The sequence below is a fragment of the Ictalurus furcatus genome, chromosome 3 (assembly GCF_023375685.1).
Source record: "Ictalurus furcatus strain D&B chromosome 3, Billie_1.0, whole genome shotgun sequence".
In the NCBI taxonomy this organism is placed as follows: domain Eukaryota; kingdom Metazoa; phylum Chordata; class Actinopteri; order Siluriformes; family Ictaluridae; genus Ictalurus; species Ictalurus furcatus.
In genome coordinates this window covers 253302-270726 of record NC_071257.1, presented here as the reverse complement: position 1 = coordinate 270726, position 17425 = coordinate 253302, and the positions used below count along the sequence as shown (strand labels likewise).

The 17425-nt window shown below is 46.2% G+C and overlaps 1 protein-coding gene across 1 annotated transcript; it reads left to right on the top strand.

Moving 5' to 3' along the window:
• The first annotated feature begins 2750 nt into the window (after positions 1-2750).
• Positions 2751-11177, top strand: syt14a (synaptotagmin XIVa). Its single transcript, XM_053620213.1, has 5 exons — positions 2751-2974; positions 3997-4190; positions 4747-5157; positions 6991-7180; positions 10253-11177. The coding sequence occupies exons 1-5, from the start codon at positions 2806-2808 to the stop codon at positions 10564-10566; spliced, it is 1278 nt and encodes a 425-aa protein (XP_053476188.1). The 5' UTR covers positions 2751-2805; the 3' UTR covers positions 10567-11177.
• Positions 11178-17425: the final 6248 nt, after the last annotated feature.

Here is a 17425-nt window from a genome sequence, read left to right as displayed (position 1 = left end):
TCTATCTGTCTGTCTCTCTGTCTGTCTGTCTCTCTTTCTGTCTGTCTCTCTCTGTCTCTCTTTCTGTCTCTTTCTGTCTGTCTCTGTCCCTCTCTCCCCCTCTGTCTGTCTCTCTTTCTCTCTTTCTGTCTGCCTCTCTTTCTGTCTCTCTCTCTCTCTGTCCCTCTCCCCCTCTCTCTCTCTGTCCCTCTCTTTCCCTCTGTCTCTTTCCCTCTCTCTCTCTCTCTCTCTCTCTCTCTCCCTCTGTCTCTTTCCCTCTCTCTCTCTCTCTCTCTCTCTCTCTCTCTCTGTCTCTTTCCCTCTCCCTCTCTCTCTCTCTCCCTCTCTCTCCCTCTGTCTGTCTCTCTTTCTCTCTCTCTCTGTCTCTTTCCCTGTCTCTCTCTCTCTCTCTCGCTCTCGCTCTCTCTCTGTCCCTCTCTCTTCCCTTTGTCTGTCTCTCTCCCTCTGTCTCTTTCCCTCTCTCTCTCTCTCTCTCTCTCTCTCTCCTCTCTCTCTCTGTCCCTCTCTCTCTCTCTCTCTCTCTCTCTCTCTCTCTCTCTCTCTGTCCCTCTCTCTCTCTCTCTCTCTGTCCCTCTCTCTCCCTTTGTCTGTCTCTCTCCCTCTGTCTCTTTCCCTCTCTCTCTCTCTCTCTCTCTCTCTCTGTCCCTCTCTCTCTCTCTCTCTCTCTGCAGTGTCTCCTGAGGCTCTGGGGTTTCCTCTCCGCCGTCGCCGTTTTTGTTTTTCTTATGATTCTTGTTTTTTTTTGTTCCTCAATAACAAACTGTCCATTGAGAACGTCGCTCCCCAGCCGCTGGACCACTACAGGAAGGGGAAGGAGGTACCAGGTCGGTGTGTTCACGTGTCTCCCCTCTTTATATTCAATCATTCATTTAATTAATACAGTGGATATAAGTCTACACACCCCTGGTAAAAATACAAACGACCCAATGACCCAAGATGAATCCCGTCAGAACTTTCTCCCTCGACGTGAAATTACAACGTATAAAAATTAAATGAAAAACAATCAGAAACATTTTAGAGGAAAATAGAAAAAATATATATAATTGGGGGTGTGGCTGTGTTCGGAATGAACCAATCACGGTCAGTCTTATGTTCAAAAGTAATTATCATCCAGCTGTCAAAAATGAAATGATTCTGATTAAACCCGAATAACCCGCTATTGACCAGCTGTTTGCTCTAGGAGTTTCTTCACATCTTCTTGGTTCCATTCAAATGCTGAAGCCATGGTCCTCAAAGAGCTGACGAAGCATGTCCCGGGTCTCACTGTCAAAAGGAATCGATCAGGAGATTTAGTGACATCACCAAGAACAGGACGTCCCTCCACGATGTACAAAAGAACAAGACAAAAACGTACCAGGGAGGCTACCAGGAGACCTACAGCAACATTAAAGGAGCTGCAGGAACATCTGACAAGTTCAGTACTGATTACTCTGTGCATGTGACAACAATCTCTCGTATTCTTCACGTGTCTGTGCGATGGGGTCGGGCGGGGTAGACGGAAGCCCTAATACCAGTTTATACCAAATACCAAATATTCAGTTTAGTGCATAGTAAACTGAAAGAAAGGAATTTCACGGTTCTACAGGACAAGACCCCGAGCACGCATCCAAATCAACAGAGGAATGGCTTCTCCAACAGAAGAGCCGTGTTTTTGCGTAGTCCAGACCTGAATCCAAGGAAGACTCTGTGGAGTGACCCGGAGCCGCTGTGCGCAGGAGACGCCCGCACCATCTGATGCGTCCAGAACCTTTTCGAGTTTTCCTGTTTTTAATTCTTATACGTTCCTTCACAAAAACCTGCCATACCAACAGGGGTGTGTAGACTTTTTCTGTCTGTCGTGTGACCCGTATAAACCACTCGTATCGTATTAAATCACAAACATAATTACGTGTGTACGTGCTGCAGCTGAGGTCCATGCAGTGTACATACACGGGGAAAAGGAAATGGCTGTGTAATTACAGGATGTGGAATTCTACTTTTAAAGCCTTTTCCTGTAAATTCATTATCTTTTAAATGTAAAATAAATTCCCATTTCCGTTCATGTGTGCTTGAATAAGAAACGTTCATCAATATTCATACACAGCTTTTACACGTTTTTAATTTTTACCTTTTGAATTTTTTGTGTTTTTAAACATGTATCGTGGGGCGTATTTTTTTTGTGGGAAAGTTTTGGGTGCGTTTTCTCTCCAAAAAAAAAAAACCAACCTCTGGTGCGTAAACTTTTGCTCTGAACTGTAAAGCCGATGGAATCAATCCTGTTCTTGTCTATTTGGACTCGACTGTACGGTTTGTCCCACATTTAATTAGTAACACCTACGTACACCCTGTAGACGAGCCTCTGAATCACCACTTCTCTCACACACACACACACACACACACACACAGTGTTGTGTAACGACACACAGCATTAACATTACATAAATCTTGGTTAATTTCATGCATGCGCTAATCTGAATAAGACGAAAATATCCTCCTATTCGGAGGTTTGATGGAGAATGTATCTGGGGGAAAGAAGTCATTGAAATGTCAGTGTTTATAGATTTAGTTTTGATAAGTTGTGTATCATTTAGTTGCAGGTAGTTCCAGGTCAAGATCCCTATCGGTACTAAAGGAACCTGTGTATTTGTAGTAAAACCTGCATGAGTGTGAGTTTGTTCTTTGCTGCCCCCCGGTGGTCATACAGATGTATTACATTACACACTATTGTTTTTCTGTGTGTGTGTGTGTGTGTGTGTGTGTGTGTTAGATAAGGGCTATGGAGAGGCGGATTTTCAGGCCTGGTCATCAGACAGCGATGACGAGGTGATGGGTCAGTATCAGGAGGCCATGACGCGCTCGCGGGGTCTCCGAGGCCGGTGCACAGGGGCTGCTGGATCCCCTCATCATAAAGGCTTCAGCTGGGAGACGCAGCACAAATACTGCCCCCTGTCGGCCGAGTACGACGGATACAGCAGTGAGGCTTCTGCTGAGGACGGTGAGTGAAAAAGTGTGTGTGTGTGTGTTGTGGATAAAATGGACACGTACACATCGTTATTTCTTCTTTTTCCTGGTAAATGACTCAGAACGTCACTGAGATTTTGTGTGCCCGTGTGTGTGAGTGTGAGTGTGTGTGTGTGTGTGAGTGAGTGAGACCAAAAGCTGGTTTCAATAAAGAGTTGTGTTGATGTGTTGATGGTTTGCAGCTGGCTGATGTCAGAGTGCAGTGGGTTTAGTAGACACACACACACACACACACACATACACACACATACATACAGGGTGTGGTATTTTCTTCTCCAGCTGTTTTTCATTCTCTCTCTCTCTCTGTGTGTGTTCCACAGTGAGCTACTGTGACACTGTGTGTGTGTGTGTGAGAACTAAACCCACTGCACTCTAACATCAGCCAGCCAACACACACACTGTGGTTCACTTTTCGTTTCTACACTTTCATACTTTTTCATACATGACTCCCTTTGTTGCCATGGTGATTTTAGAAAGTCACACTGTCTCCGTCAGTCACTGGTAAGAAATTGGCTTTAAAAATTCTAAATGGTAAACGGTCTGCACTTATATAGCGCTTTTATCCAAACACTGTGTCTCATTCACCCCTTCACACACACACACACACACACACACACACACACACACACACACAGACAGAGAGAGTCAGGTGTGTGTATCACTCTGGGCGATCCCCACTGCTAACACTAAGCATGTGTGTGTTTAAGGAACTAAAATAGAAAATAAATAAATAAATGACAGAAAAAGGGAAAACAGTGACAGTAAGAAGAAAAACAAATAAAGAACAAGAGAAGAAGAGGAAGTAAGACCAGATTACATTTCAGTTATGATGTTTCCATGGCAACAGGTATTTGTTTTCCAGGTCATAAGTGTTCACATGGACGCCACTGCGTGAGGGGAAAGAAGGAAAAGTAGTTAGAAACAAGAAGGAAAAAATAAGAAATGAGAAGAGATGATAAACGAGTCTCTCTCTCTCTCTCGTCATCCATCCTTCAGTGAACTGTATTCAGAGGATGAGGTTGACTCCGCCCCTTGATGAGCTCCAGCCACCGCCCTACCAGGATGAAGACGGCTCGACCTCTGACCTCGCCGACACCAAGAGCGAAGCGCACGACCCCGAGAGCTTCAGCAACGCCAAGGGCCTGGAGGAGGACGTCCCGAGTGACAGCACAGCCGTGGTCAGCCCCGAGGTGTGTGTGTGTGTGTGTGTGTGTGTGTGTGTGTGTGTCAGCCAGACGCTCCTAACACACTCCCTTTACTTACTGTTTTCTCTCAACTGAAAGGTTAATTACATAATCACAAGTTATCCTGTTTTCTACTCTCTCTCTCTCTCTCTCTCTCTCTCTCTCTCTCTCTCTGTCTTTACGTCTCTCTCCCTCTCTTTTCTTTCTCTGCGCTCGATTTCTCTCTCCTTATATTTCTCCTTCTCTCTTTTTTCTTTCTCCATTTATCTCATTCTCATTTGCTCTCATCGCTCCATTTTTCTCTCCCTCTCATTCTCTCATTTTCTCTTCATGTCTCTCTCTCTCTCTCTTTTTTCTCACCATTCCTCCCCCCACGTCATTTATTTTTCTCTGTATGTCATTTTCTCTCTACATTTCTCTCCCGTTCTCATTTTTCTCTCATTTTCTCTTCGCCTCTCCACATCCCCACTTCTCTCTCTCTCTCTCTCTCTCTCTCTCTCTCTCTCTCTCTCTCTTTGTGTAGGATCTGTCTGTCCGTGGTTCCTCTTCTCCTCTCCTGAAGCTTTACTCTCCCGACTCGCCCTTCTCTCCGTTCGGGACGCTGCACATCCTCTTCGACTACGATTTGCACCAGCGCTGCCTCTCCGTCACTGTAACCGCGGTGACCGACCTCCCATCACCGCGACGATCGCCCGGGATCACCTGGCAACTCCACCTAGTGCTCCTTCCCGCCAAAAAGCAGCGCGCCAAGATGGCCGTGGCCAGGGGGCGGAGCCTCAGCAAGACCTTCCGCTTCAGCCACGTCCAGTCGGAGAGCATCGGGAACTATGGCGTGCGGTTTCGTCTCTACAGCATCAGCAAGATCAAGAAGGAGAAGAAGATGCTGGGAGAGAAATTGTTCTACCTCACCAAACTCAACCTGCAGGGCAAAATGGCCATCCCCCTGCCTCTGGAACCCTGCTGCAGCACCACAGTGAGTGCAGGACAGGACGCAGCGTAGGACACAGGGCAGGACGGAGGACAGGGCACAGGACAGGCTACAGGACATGGATTGACTGATGGGTGGATGGATGGATGATGGAGAGACAGGATGGTGGGTGGATGGATAGATAGATGGATGATGGACAGATGGATGGATGGACACATTGCTCAATGAGTGGATGGATGGGTGAGTGGATGGATGTTTGGATGGTTGAGTGGTTGGGTGAGTGGGTGAGTGAATGGATGGATGAGTGGATGGATGGATGGGTGAGTGGTTGGATGGATGGGTGAGTGGATGGGTGGTTGGATAGATGGATGGGTGAGTGGATGGATGTTTGGATGGTTGAGTGGAAGGATGGATGGGTGAGTGGATGGATGGATGGGTGAGTGGATGGATGGGTGAGTGGATGGATGGATGGGTGAGTGGATGGATGGATGGGTGAGTGGTTGGATAGATGGTTGGGTGGATGGATGGATGTTTGGATGGGTGAGTGGTTGGATAGATGGTTGGGTGAGTGGATGTATGGATGGGTGAGTGCATGTTTGGATGGTTGAGTGGTTGGATAGATGGTTGGGTGAGTGGATGTTTGGATGGGTGAGTGGATGGATGGGTGGATGGATGTTTGGATGGGTGAGTGGTTGGATAGATGGTTGGGTGAGTGGATGTATGGATGGGTGAGTGGATGTATGGATGGTTGAGTGGTTGGATAGATGGTTGGGTGAGTGAATGTATGGATGGGTGAGTGGATGTATGGATGGTTGGGTGAGTGGATGTATGGATGGGTGAGTGGATGTATGGATGGTTGGGTGAGTGGATGTATGGTTGGGTGAGTGGATGTATGGATGGTTGGGTGAGTGGATGTATGGATGGGTGAGTGGATGTATGGATGGTTGGGTGAGTGGATGTATGGTTGGGTGAGTGGATGTATGGATGGGTGAGTGGATGTATGGATGGGTGAGTGGTTGGATAGATGGTTGGGTGAGTGGATGTATGGTTGGGTGAGTGGATGTATGGATGGGTGAGTGAATGTATGGATGGGTGAGTGGATGTATGGATGGGTGGATGGATGTTTGGATGGTTGAGTGGATGGATGGATGGGTGGATGGATGTTTGGATGGTTGAGTGGTTGGATAGATGGTTGGGTGAGTGGATGTATGGATGGGTGAGTGGATGGATGGATGGGTGGATGGATGTTTGGATGGTTGAGTGGTTGGATAGATGGTTGGGTGAGTGGATGTTTGGATGGTTGAGTGGATAGATGGATGGGTGGATGGATGTTTGGATGGTTGAGTGGTTGGATAGATGGTTGGGTGAGTGGATGTTTGGATGGTTGAGTGGATAGATGGATGGGTGGATGGATGTTTGGATGGTTGAGTGGTTGGATAGATGGTTGGGTGAGTGGATGTTTGGATGGTTGAGTGGATAGATGGATGGGTGGATGGATGTTTGGATGGTTGAGTGGTTGGATAGATGGTTGGGTGAGTGGATGTATGGATGGTTGGGTGAGTGGGTGAGTGAGTGGATGGATGAATGGATGAATTAATGGATGAATGGATTCATGGAAGAGAACCTGTGCCACTTCCTCAAACCCAGTTTTCAGGCTGTCCCTGTCCCAGTGTTCTCTACAGAAGTGCATTATGGGTATTGTTAGGACTCTATGGGCATCGTGATTTAGGACGCAGAAATGGTTCATTATCGACTCCCAGCTGATCAAATAAATAACTGTTTATGGTAAACACAATGGCTCGATGGATGGACTGATGGAGCTATCTGGTGTGTGTGTGTGTGTGTGTGTGTGTGTGTGTGTGTGTGTGTGTGTTTCAGGCCAGCGAGACTCAGTCGAGTGTGTCTGCCGCATCGTGCAGTGAAACAGCGTCTACGTTCCAGTCCGCAGGTCAAAGGTCATCGCCTGAGATTCTGCTAGGGCTTGTTTACAACGCCACCACGGGCCGCCTCTCTGTCGAGGTCATCAAGGGGTGTCACTTCAAAAACGTGGCCACCAACAAACCGCCCAGTAAATACACACACACACACACACACACACACCCCTCTTTGTCTACTGTGTATGCAAAGGTCATGAAAGTGATATTGGGTGTGTAAAAGTCATTATGTGATGTTATGAAGTTGCTATTCTTCTCCTATTCAGTGCCCTTTGTTCTAAAGTGTTGTGTTCCACTTTATGATCACGTGCTAATGCTAACTCTAATGCTAACCTTATGTGATGTCATTTAACCTTTAACCTGTTACGCTGTGTCTCTCTTCTCCCTCTGTTTCTGTCCAACACCTGAAAAACACACGGGCCACGTCCCAACTCGCATGCTACTCTACTAAATAGTGTACATGCTGCTCTGTATCTCGTATCTTTTTGTGTGATTTTTCCTCTTGTTTTTTTCTCCTCTCTGGTTATTAACCCTTTCCTCTCCTCCCCCCCCCTCTCTCTCACTCACTGTCTCCCATCCTCTGATCCACCCCTCCCCCGTTCCTCGTCAGACGGGCTGTTCTGTTGTCTAAAGCACTTGATAGGTGGGCAGGTTTATATAATCCGAGGTGAGTCTTCCCCTTGCTCACTCGCTCCCTAGCTGTCCATGTGGAACATCTGCATGTTTGGGTTTTCACTTAGTCGTCTCATGTCTGAGTGCGCCACCAAGAGCGGGTGTGTTTTATTCAGCGGTGTAGAAGTTAAAACTGACCCATACTGTAGTGTATGAGTGGGTGTGTGACGTGTGATTTGGGACACAGCCGGTGTTGCCTGTAAATGACCGATATCTGATATCGACTCCACATTTCGTTATCCTCCATAGCGCTTGCAGTTAATAAGACCACGGTGTACCGGATTTACGGTCGAGTGCAAAAGTTTGTGCACCCACTAGGACGAAGCTGAGGCGCAAATGAACAGAAACGTTCAAATAGTATAATTTGGGATGTTAAATTCATTTCTGACCTTTTGGATTTGCATGTAAATTCTCAAATCAAAGTGCGCTTCCCGTTTTTCCCTCCACCCAGAAATCAGAGGGGGCACAAACTTTTGCACGCAGTTGTATATTAGCGAAGAATGATGGCTTCCTAGCTGTTTGAGATCAATGACTGATTGATTGGAAAACAGTTCTTGGTAGAGAACTCAGACACGGGGACAAGCACCACTCGTGTGTGTGTGTGTGTGTGTGTGTGTGTGTGTGTGTGTGTGTGTGTGTGTGTGTGTGTGTGTGCATGCCATCCATATCTATTCGATGATGATGGTGAATTTGTGATAGATGTGTTACACCACAGCGCTGCTGCCGAGTTCTGGACTGTGATTGGTCAGAACGTGTTGATCAGTTTTCTATAACAGCGGCTCTGACAGCAGCCCAGCTGCAGCTCCCGGGTTTCGTTTCTATAGTAACGGCTCGTTCACAGGGATCCGTCCACACAAACGGAGTAAAAACGTGCGTTGATTTCTGTAAACGTCCCGTCGCTGGAAGGAGTCTCCAGTGTCAGCTGTAACCTTTAAAAAGTTTTCCGACATCTTCCGTACAGAGGAGTTTACGCTTCTCTGCGGCCTCTCGGTAACACGACAAGCTGCGCTTTTCTTTTGCTTTTCGTCTCGTTCTTATTTAATTTAATATATTTTTTATCACGAGATAACATCAAACATGGGAATCGGAATTATACGCTGGAAAACGGGTCTTGTTGTTGGATAGTGAGGTGAAATGATGAGTCGTTACCTGGAAGTGTTGACGTATCGCACGTTAACATTTTCCCTAAACTGCAGTCCAGGGTTTCCGTGTCCTCGACACCGCCGGTGGAATACGATGAACCGTGCGGCCGTGTTGCGGGTTTGAAGTCTTCGTGCGCAGAGACGGGGGATTGTTTCCCGGCACAAAGCGCTTTCGCGTTTCCTCCGACCTCTTCAACTCGTGACAATGCCGCTTTCAATAAAGCCAATCACTCGGGTTTAATCGCCGCTCGGGTTCTTTCACCTCCGCCAGTGGGAGGTCCATTAATGCAGCGCTAAAGCACTTAAGGTGTCAGAATCGCTCCTTTTCCAGCGCGTGCCAAATCAGTTCACTTCACCCGAGCCTTTATATCCGACAGAGAGAGAGAAACAGATACAAATCCTCCTTTTTTTAGCAAGGAGAGGGAGGACCTGGCAGGCAGCTGCCACTTGTGTGTGTGTGTGTGTGTGTGTGTGTGTGTGTGTGTGTGTGTGTAAATTCTATCTAAATGTCTCCTCTTCCTTTTATTTTCCTGTTTACACACAACAAAAGGCGAGCCTCCCGCATCAGCCGTCATTGACGTGTTCAGGAAAAGCGTCTGAATCCTCGCTCACGTTAAGTGAATAAAATTGATGACGCAGTAATCAGCGGCTCTTCCGCTGAAGCTGCAGGTGATAACAAGGAGATCGTCGATTTAAAAAAAAAAAGCGGGTGAAAGGAGACGCAGCCGGATGTGTTAACTCTTACCCTGACCCTGCAGGCGTCTCGTCACCTTTCTGTCCCTGTTCCTGAGCTCTACCTGTGTGATCTTCCACCATGTCAACGAAGAACCGTGAGGCTCGCCATGAGCGCGTCCTGAGCGTCAAATTCGCCATTCGTTAAGATACGATCCGATTGGAAAGTCTGTCACGTCGCACCTCACGGCTTTGGATCAGATCTGTGACGTTCGATTGTTTCCGTTATATACCTCGTTAGAGTTTTCCCTGAATGTAACGTTCATGGAAGGAGTCTCCAGCGTCGGTAAAGCTGTAACTTCCAGGTTTTCGGACGTCTTCAGGACGGAGGAGTTGAAAGGAGGTAAAAGCGAATGAATTGTATCTATAAACGGATAAAAACGTCCGACACGTTGTTCCGTAATAAATACGTAACTGTTGGCAGGCCGCTGTGGTGTAAGAGCAATAAAACACACGTGCTGTTATAGGAAATTAATCAACTTCCTGTCCGCTTCATGTTTTATTATTAATGAAACCTTATGTAAATAATATAATACTGTACTTGATTTCTGATGTGCATTTACCGTCTACTTATAATTGTGTGTGAAGTGTAATAACTGCCCCTCCCCCTCCTCCTCTTCCCCCTCCTCCTGCTCCTCCCCCTCCTCCTCCTGTTCACAGACACGTACGTAAAGCTGACCCTGCTGAACTCCATGGGTCAGGAGATGTCCAAGTGTAAGACGTCGCTGTGCCGCGGCCAGCCGAACCCCACCTACAGGGAGACGTTCGTGTTCCAGGTGGCGCTGTTCCAGCTGTCGGACGTCACGCTCATCCTCTCCGTCTACAACAAACGCAGCATCAAGCGCAAGGAGATGATCGGCTGGATCTCTCTGGGCCTGAACAGCTCCGGCGAGGACGAGCTCACGCACTGGACGCAGATGAAGGAGTCGAAAGGGCAGCAGGTGTGTCGGTGGCACAGTCTGCTCGAGTCTTAGGGGGCATCACCACGAAGTGACAAAATCAAGGAGGAGAGAAAAAGAGCAAGGAAGAAAGAAGTGGAGAAAAGAAAACTAGCAGAGCAAGGCATTATGGGAAATATCTCGGCGTCCAATAGAGAGCAGGTGTGACGTCGGCCTCTCCTCTTTACCGCAAGATTTATCGCAGGGATGTGAGGATGACGAGGAGGAGGGAGGAGGAGCAAGTGAAACAAAATCTGGAGCCACGATGATAATGAGGGAACTTTGGACACCTGAGCTCACCAGAGCAGTGCATTCTGGGAAATATCTGTGTGTCAGTATGAAATATGAGAATGGAGCGATGAAAGATGAAATACGTCAAGTGGGATAAAAATCTCAAGTCCTAGCGCCTTGATGATGATGAGGACGAGGAAGAAGGAAATCACCAGAGCAGTGCATCATGGGAAACGGTCAAGGGTCTGAAGCCATTCTGTTGCCTTGAACGTTTTAGGAATTCAGTCGGATTTGAGCAAAACCACTCTTAACCCGCAGTGCATTATGGGGACAAAAAACAACTAACCTTTAATGGAGGAGATGGATTTCTGTTGTTGTTTATTTATTTATTGTTATTATTTATTATTCAGAGAACGAGAGAGCGAACAGAGACAGTGGATCAGTGACGCCGTTTACAAGACAGAGGTCCAAGTTAACAGCCATGAATATTCTGCTCCAAACCCTGCCTCACTTAGCCCCGCCCACACGATCAGTTTTTGGTAGTCTGAAATGACTGCCCCTTTTTAACCCTTGGTTTGCTTCTCGAGCCGCCGAAACCCATTACACCTTGAGAAGTGAGCGCCACCTAGAGCGCAGAAAAACTATAACACCGTGTGTCGTCTAAACGAAAGATTTCGCCACATGCCGGTTCACAGCGTCTCTCTTCTCATCGCTGGTGAGGGTTTCGGTATCGTTTACGTAAATTTAGTCACGGCGAATTAAATGTCTTCCCATTCGTGACGCCCGCACCTGATTGGTTGAACGTTACAGAAGCTCTCACTTGCATAAAGTCGAGCCTCGCTGAGCTTTTGACCATCTGGGCAGAGTTTACAACGAGGCCGATTTCGTCAGTTTAGCGTCCAGTCCTCCAGCGTCCACAGCGTCATAAACTATGATTAGCATTGCTCACATGGTTCGTTAGCATTGACGGTGTTTGTTTCTGAAGCTGAATTCTGTAAAAGAATCAGTGAGGACATCTTGTGGCTGTTTAAAAATAAAAATCAGTCAAAAAAAAAAAATCAATACCAATCACCGATACCAATCTTCCCAATGTTTTAGTGATTAGCATGTTAGCACGTAGCTATTTATACATCACACCATTTGCTTTTTTTTTCCTTGAGCGAAGGAGGTTTGACCTCGTGATCGTTACGTACTGTAAATGCTTTAAAGAATTTTTCCGTATCTATTTTTGTACCGATCTTTACGAAAACGTGCTACGAAGCTCCGTGAGCGCAGATTTTGCAGGTTTCAGTCGTTTTGCCGTAATTCTGTCATCTTTAGTTAAGATTAATGAATTATCGAAATGATTTACTCTCACAATTTACGTGTGTCCCATTCTAATGACGAGTTAAAAGAGGGGAAAGAAAACCTAGTGTAAAGTGGTGTGTGTGTGTGTGTGTGTGTGTGTGTGTGTGTGTGTGTGTGTGTGTGTCTCCAAATATTCTGCTGTCTCTGTCTGTTTTGTGCCGTGATCTTCGCTGACATCAGCATCTCTGGAAAAGATTAATGATGTTTGTGTTTTGTTACAAAAAAAAAAGAAAGAAATATTGCTGTAGATCTCTGATGAAACAAGCACATTTTTCTGCAAATGCCACAGAAACACACCTTGTGAAAGAGACTCTCTCTCTCTCTCTCTCACACACACACACACACACACACACACACACACACACACACACACTACGTATCTGACTCCTAAAAAAAGTGACCAATCAACCATCATGACATCATTCTTCAGTTTCGCGTCTTGCATCCGTTCTTTCCCAAATGCTACAGCGCACAAGCTAATGTTCTACAGCTAATCTAACAGTGGCTAACGCTAGCCAGCTAGCTAGCACAAGCCGATTTCTGGAAAGATTTTTAAGTTCTTTTCCTAAATCATAACTGACGCTGTTACTATTAGCCATTTAGCTAACATGAGCTAACCTGACAGGATATCTGACCAGATTTTTTTTTTTTATTCATCTTCACGAGAACCCAATCTTTCCCAAACACGAACGCACACGAGCTAGTCTAACAGGATTTCTGACAGGACGTTACACGTCCTAACTGCTGACATCAATCAGCTGTTTAACATGAGCTAACCTGAGAGGATTCTTTTTCATTCATGTTCATAAACATCCTTAATCGCCACTATTAGTGTTAGCCAGCTAGCTATACATGTGTTAACATGATGCAGCTAGCTAACGTGACAGGAATTTTTCATTCAGATTCATGAACGGTCATAATCTTCCGTTAATGTGGGCTAAACTGACGGGTTTTTATTTTCTGTAATATTCCTCAATATTCCTGCGTCGTTGTCGGATTTAACCAGGTAGCTAACGTGCTAACCTGACAGGATCATTTTTCATTCATATTCATAAATGTTCATGATCGTCACTGTTAGTGTTAGCTAGCTAACCTCTTTTACCTGCTAACCTTAACCAACTAGGTGACATGACAGGATTATTTAGTTATCTTTTGATCATATTTGTTATTAATCTTCAGCTAGCTAACGAGCTAACCTGACAGGATTTCTGACGGAATTGTCTTCATTCATTTTCATCTCTTTTTCATTTAAGGCTAGTCAGATAGCTAACTTCAAGTTCAAGTGGGTTTTTATCGTCTTTCCTCTATGTAGATTGTATACATTGGAACGAAATGACGTTCCTTCAGGACCACGGTGCAACACAGAACAGTAGGCTACGCAAGACTACATAAAGTGCACGGCATGGGCTGTAAACTGTAAGTTATCGTGTAATGTAGTAGCACAAGTATAGCAGCAATACTGGTGAGTTTTTGGAGGAAGCAGGGTGTTGAGTAATCTGACTGTCTCAGTGAAGAAGCTGTTGTGGAGTCTGCTGGTGGTGGAACGGATGCTCATGTACCTTCTTCCAGATGGCAGGAGGGTGAAGAGTCCGTGAGAGGGGTGAGGGGGTCGTCCTCAATACTGGTGGCTTAGCGGATGCAGCGGTTGTTGAAGGAGGTGTCAATTGTGGGAAGAGAGACCATGATGATCTCTTCAGCTGTCCTCACCATCCGCTGTAGGGTCTTGCGGTTCGAGTCTGTGCAGTTCCCGTACCACGCTGCGAGACAGCTGGTCAGGACACTCTCTATCGTCCCTCTGTAGAAGCAGGTGAGGATGGGTGGAGAACGTTTGGCTCTCTTCGGCCTCCGTAGGAAGCGTAGGGGCTGCTTGCCCTTCTTGACTAGGTAGGTGGTGTTGAGAGACCAGGAGAGGTCATCCATCATGTGCACACCAAGAAACTTGGAGCTTTTGACTCTCTCCACAGCTGTTCCGTCGATGTGCAGTGGTGAGTGGTCCACTCGGGTTCTCCTGAAGTCGACAATCGTGTCTTTAGTCTTACCAACGTTAAGAGATAGATTAAGAGACACCATTCTGCGAGTCGGTTCAGCTCCTCCCTGTACGCTGACTCGTCATTGTTACTGATGAGGCCCACGACTGTAGTGTCATCAGCAAACTCGATGATGTGATGAGAACTGAACTTTGCCACACAATCATGAGTCAGCAGGGTAAACAGCAGTGGACTGAGCACACAGCCCTGGGGGGCACCGGTATTCAGTGTGGTGGTGCTGGAGGTGGAGTTGCCGATCCTGACGGACTGGGGTCTCCCGGTCAGAAAGTCCAGGATCCGGTTGCAGAGGGAGGTGTTTAAACCCAGTAAGGGTTGTGGGACGATCGTGTTGAAAGCTGAACTGAAGTCTATGAACAGCATCCTTACTTAATTGTCCTTTTTATCTCGATGGGTCAGAGACAGATAGGTGGTAGCAGATACGCCGTCCTCTGTTGAGCGGTTGGAACGGTAGTTGTACTGGAATGGGTCCAGTGTGGTGGGAAGACTGCGCTTTATGTTTCTTGACTAGTGTGAGTGCAACAGGCCGGTAGTCTCTCAGACAGGACGTTGGTGGTAGATGATGGTGGTCAGCTTGAAGCACACAGGGAAAACCACTTGGCTCAGGGAAATGCTGACCATGCCTGACAGGATATTGTTTTATTTCTATTCATAAAGGTTCATAATAATCACTGGTCGGGTCAAGCAGATAGCTAGCCTGATCTAACTGCTAACATTGTGCTAACCTGACAGGATTTTATTTCATTCACATTCGTAAATGTTCCTAATCGGCACTGTTAATGCTAACTAGGTGGCTAACAAAAGGTAACTTGACAGAAATGGCTGAATGTAAAATGCACGTGAATGCAGCGGGATTTATCTGTAGCCGGAGTTCATCTGTGTTTACTGTCCCTGAGTTAGCTAATATGCTAACTGCTAATTATCCTATTAGCAAGTAGACTACTGAATAGGCAAAGACAGAACGTTTTTCTTTCCTAAAGGAAACTTTGCGTTTCCTTTACGACCTCGACTACAACCCCAAGTATTTATTCCCTCGCTCTAGCCGCTCATCACCACACTCGTCTTTCTGTCCTTTCATTGTTCATCTGAATATTCAGGAAGTCTCACAACCAGCCTATAATTACGGAAAAGATCTAATAAAATAAAAAACGTGTTTTGACCAGCACACGTTTTGGACCTACGAAACACCAGCATATAAAAACGGGACATGGTTTCCTTTTAAAAGCGAGCACACGAATGTCCACAACGTTCACGAAGAGAGAATTCCTCCAACTTTCTCACGGTGTGTTTATGTTGTTATTCTGTGTGTGTGTGTGTGGTAGGTATGTGCTGATAAACAGGAAATATCGCAGTACTTAATGCACAATGAGCATCGTTTATCAGGCTTTCGGTGAAGTTGTATGTAAATGTTTTTTTGTTGTTGTTTTTTTGTGGCCAAAACGAACTCAAAATTCCCGCCAGATTTACAAACGTCGTGACTCGGATTTTGTTCGTTCCCGTGTTTCACTTGTTGCGCAACGCCGAGCAGAAGCTGAGTACCAAGCGCGCTCACAGCACATCTGATTTACATTATCCTGCGAACGGTTTACGAATACATTTGTTTGTATCCGCCGCTATAAAATGAGGCCCGGTGTTGTTACTATGGTAACAAGGAGGCAACTCGGCTAGTTGCCGTTTTTTGTTCTCCTAAAGAGACACGTTCTGAGAACAAAGATGTTTTTAAAACATTGAAGACTGATACAATATCGCGATAATGTCGTCAAATCGTTGGAATAAAAGTGATGAATCAGCACATGCCTGGTTGACGCTTACTTTTTTTTTCTTTTTTTTTTAAAACGTGTAATTTTGCCTGGTCATTTTGTCCCGTTTGGATTAAATTATCCACCGATTCATTCGGTGCCTTACTTTTGTTCTGAAAGATTTTACACTCTTACAGTGGTGTGTGTGTGTGTGTGTGTGTGTGTGTGTGTGTGTAAGTACTTATCTGATTCCCTTTGTAAATGATGTGCGAGAGCGATTTATGGAACACAAAACAAATTTGTATGTGATCGTTAAAAAGAAAAAGAAAGAAACATTCTAAGGTTTGACATTGTGCGTGTGTGTGTGTTTTTATTTATGACGTGATTGTTCACCAGTACGCTTTATTTCGTGATGTGATGAGATTTTGCGTGCAGGGAAATTACACGGACACGGATCTTACGCAGACGTGATCGAGCGGCCGAGACGTGTCCGGGGTCTGGAGTCTGCTTGTCGAGATTTGCACCAACGATCCGAGGATGGTGTATCCGGTAGTTTAACACGGGAAGCATGGTGCACTGACCCTATGTTCACACTAGCAAGTGAAGTCGCGTATGTAGCGACTGGTACTGTTGTCACGTGTGGGTGTGGCCTGACGGGCTGACTCGTCAAAACAGAAATGATGTAATGCTTTGCGTGTTCGGCTTCGTACTAGCCTTACAGGCAGATTAAAGGAAACGGTCCCTCCAGGATTTTGCGAATGCACAAATGAGCGCAAAATCCAGCAAACAATTATTCAAAATCACCGCGGGTTTTCCGCAGATTCGGGCCGAGACGCGTGACGTGACGTCATCACGGCCCGCGTTCAGCCCTCTTCGATTCGCGTGCGTCGAACACGAGTACAGCGCAAAGCTACAGTGAATGCTTTATTTACCTTCGCAATGTCTCTATACACGTTTTAATAAAACGAAACCACAGCGACACGTTTCTCCTCTATTTTGGCAGGAACTCACCGCGGGTACGAGCAACTAGTCGGGAAGAAGCGTGGCACCCCGCGCTCCGTAGGATCGGTCCGTGGACTCGTTCGAGGTGCTCGTTTGTATTTGACGCTTTACTTACAGTGTCGCAATCTGATTTGCATAGAGGGGAGGGGGGGGGGATCACGATTCTGACGTCACCTTGTAGCTGAAATCGTGTTGAGCGAAAACGAACAGCTGCGTGTGGTTCTGTCGCTCCGTGGTGTGAAGGTAGAGGATCTGAACCATCAGCGGTGCTTTTAATGAAATTTTAAAAAATAATAAAGCACAGATGATCAGGGTGGAGTGCTAGTTGTTTCGCTGTTTAACATTTCTTCATGTGTGTCAGCTTTGTGAGCTGTGCGTTCGCTCAAAAGGAGGGTATTCAACTGGAAATACACGCACACACACACACACACACACACTTTGTACTCAGGACGTTCTGATGCAGACATCTGGGAAAACAATTGTGAGAAAAATGTGTGTGTGTTTGTGTGAGAGAGAGAGAGAGAGAGTGGG

Bases quoted from the DNA above. Each gene is read 5' to 3' on its own strand.
- syt14a (XM_053620213.1), top strand. From the start codon at position 2,806: ATGGGTCAGTATCAGGAGGCCATGACGCGCTCGCGGGGTCTCCGAGGC. The intron at 5,158-6,990 runs GTGAGTGCAGGA...TGTGTGTTTCAG, and splicing joins AACCCTGCTGCAGCACCACA to GCCAGCGAGACTCAGTCGAG. The intron at 7,181-10,252 runs GTAAATACACAC...TCCTGTTCACAG, and splicing joins GGCCACCAACAAACCGCCCA to ACACGTACGTAAAGCTGACC.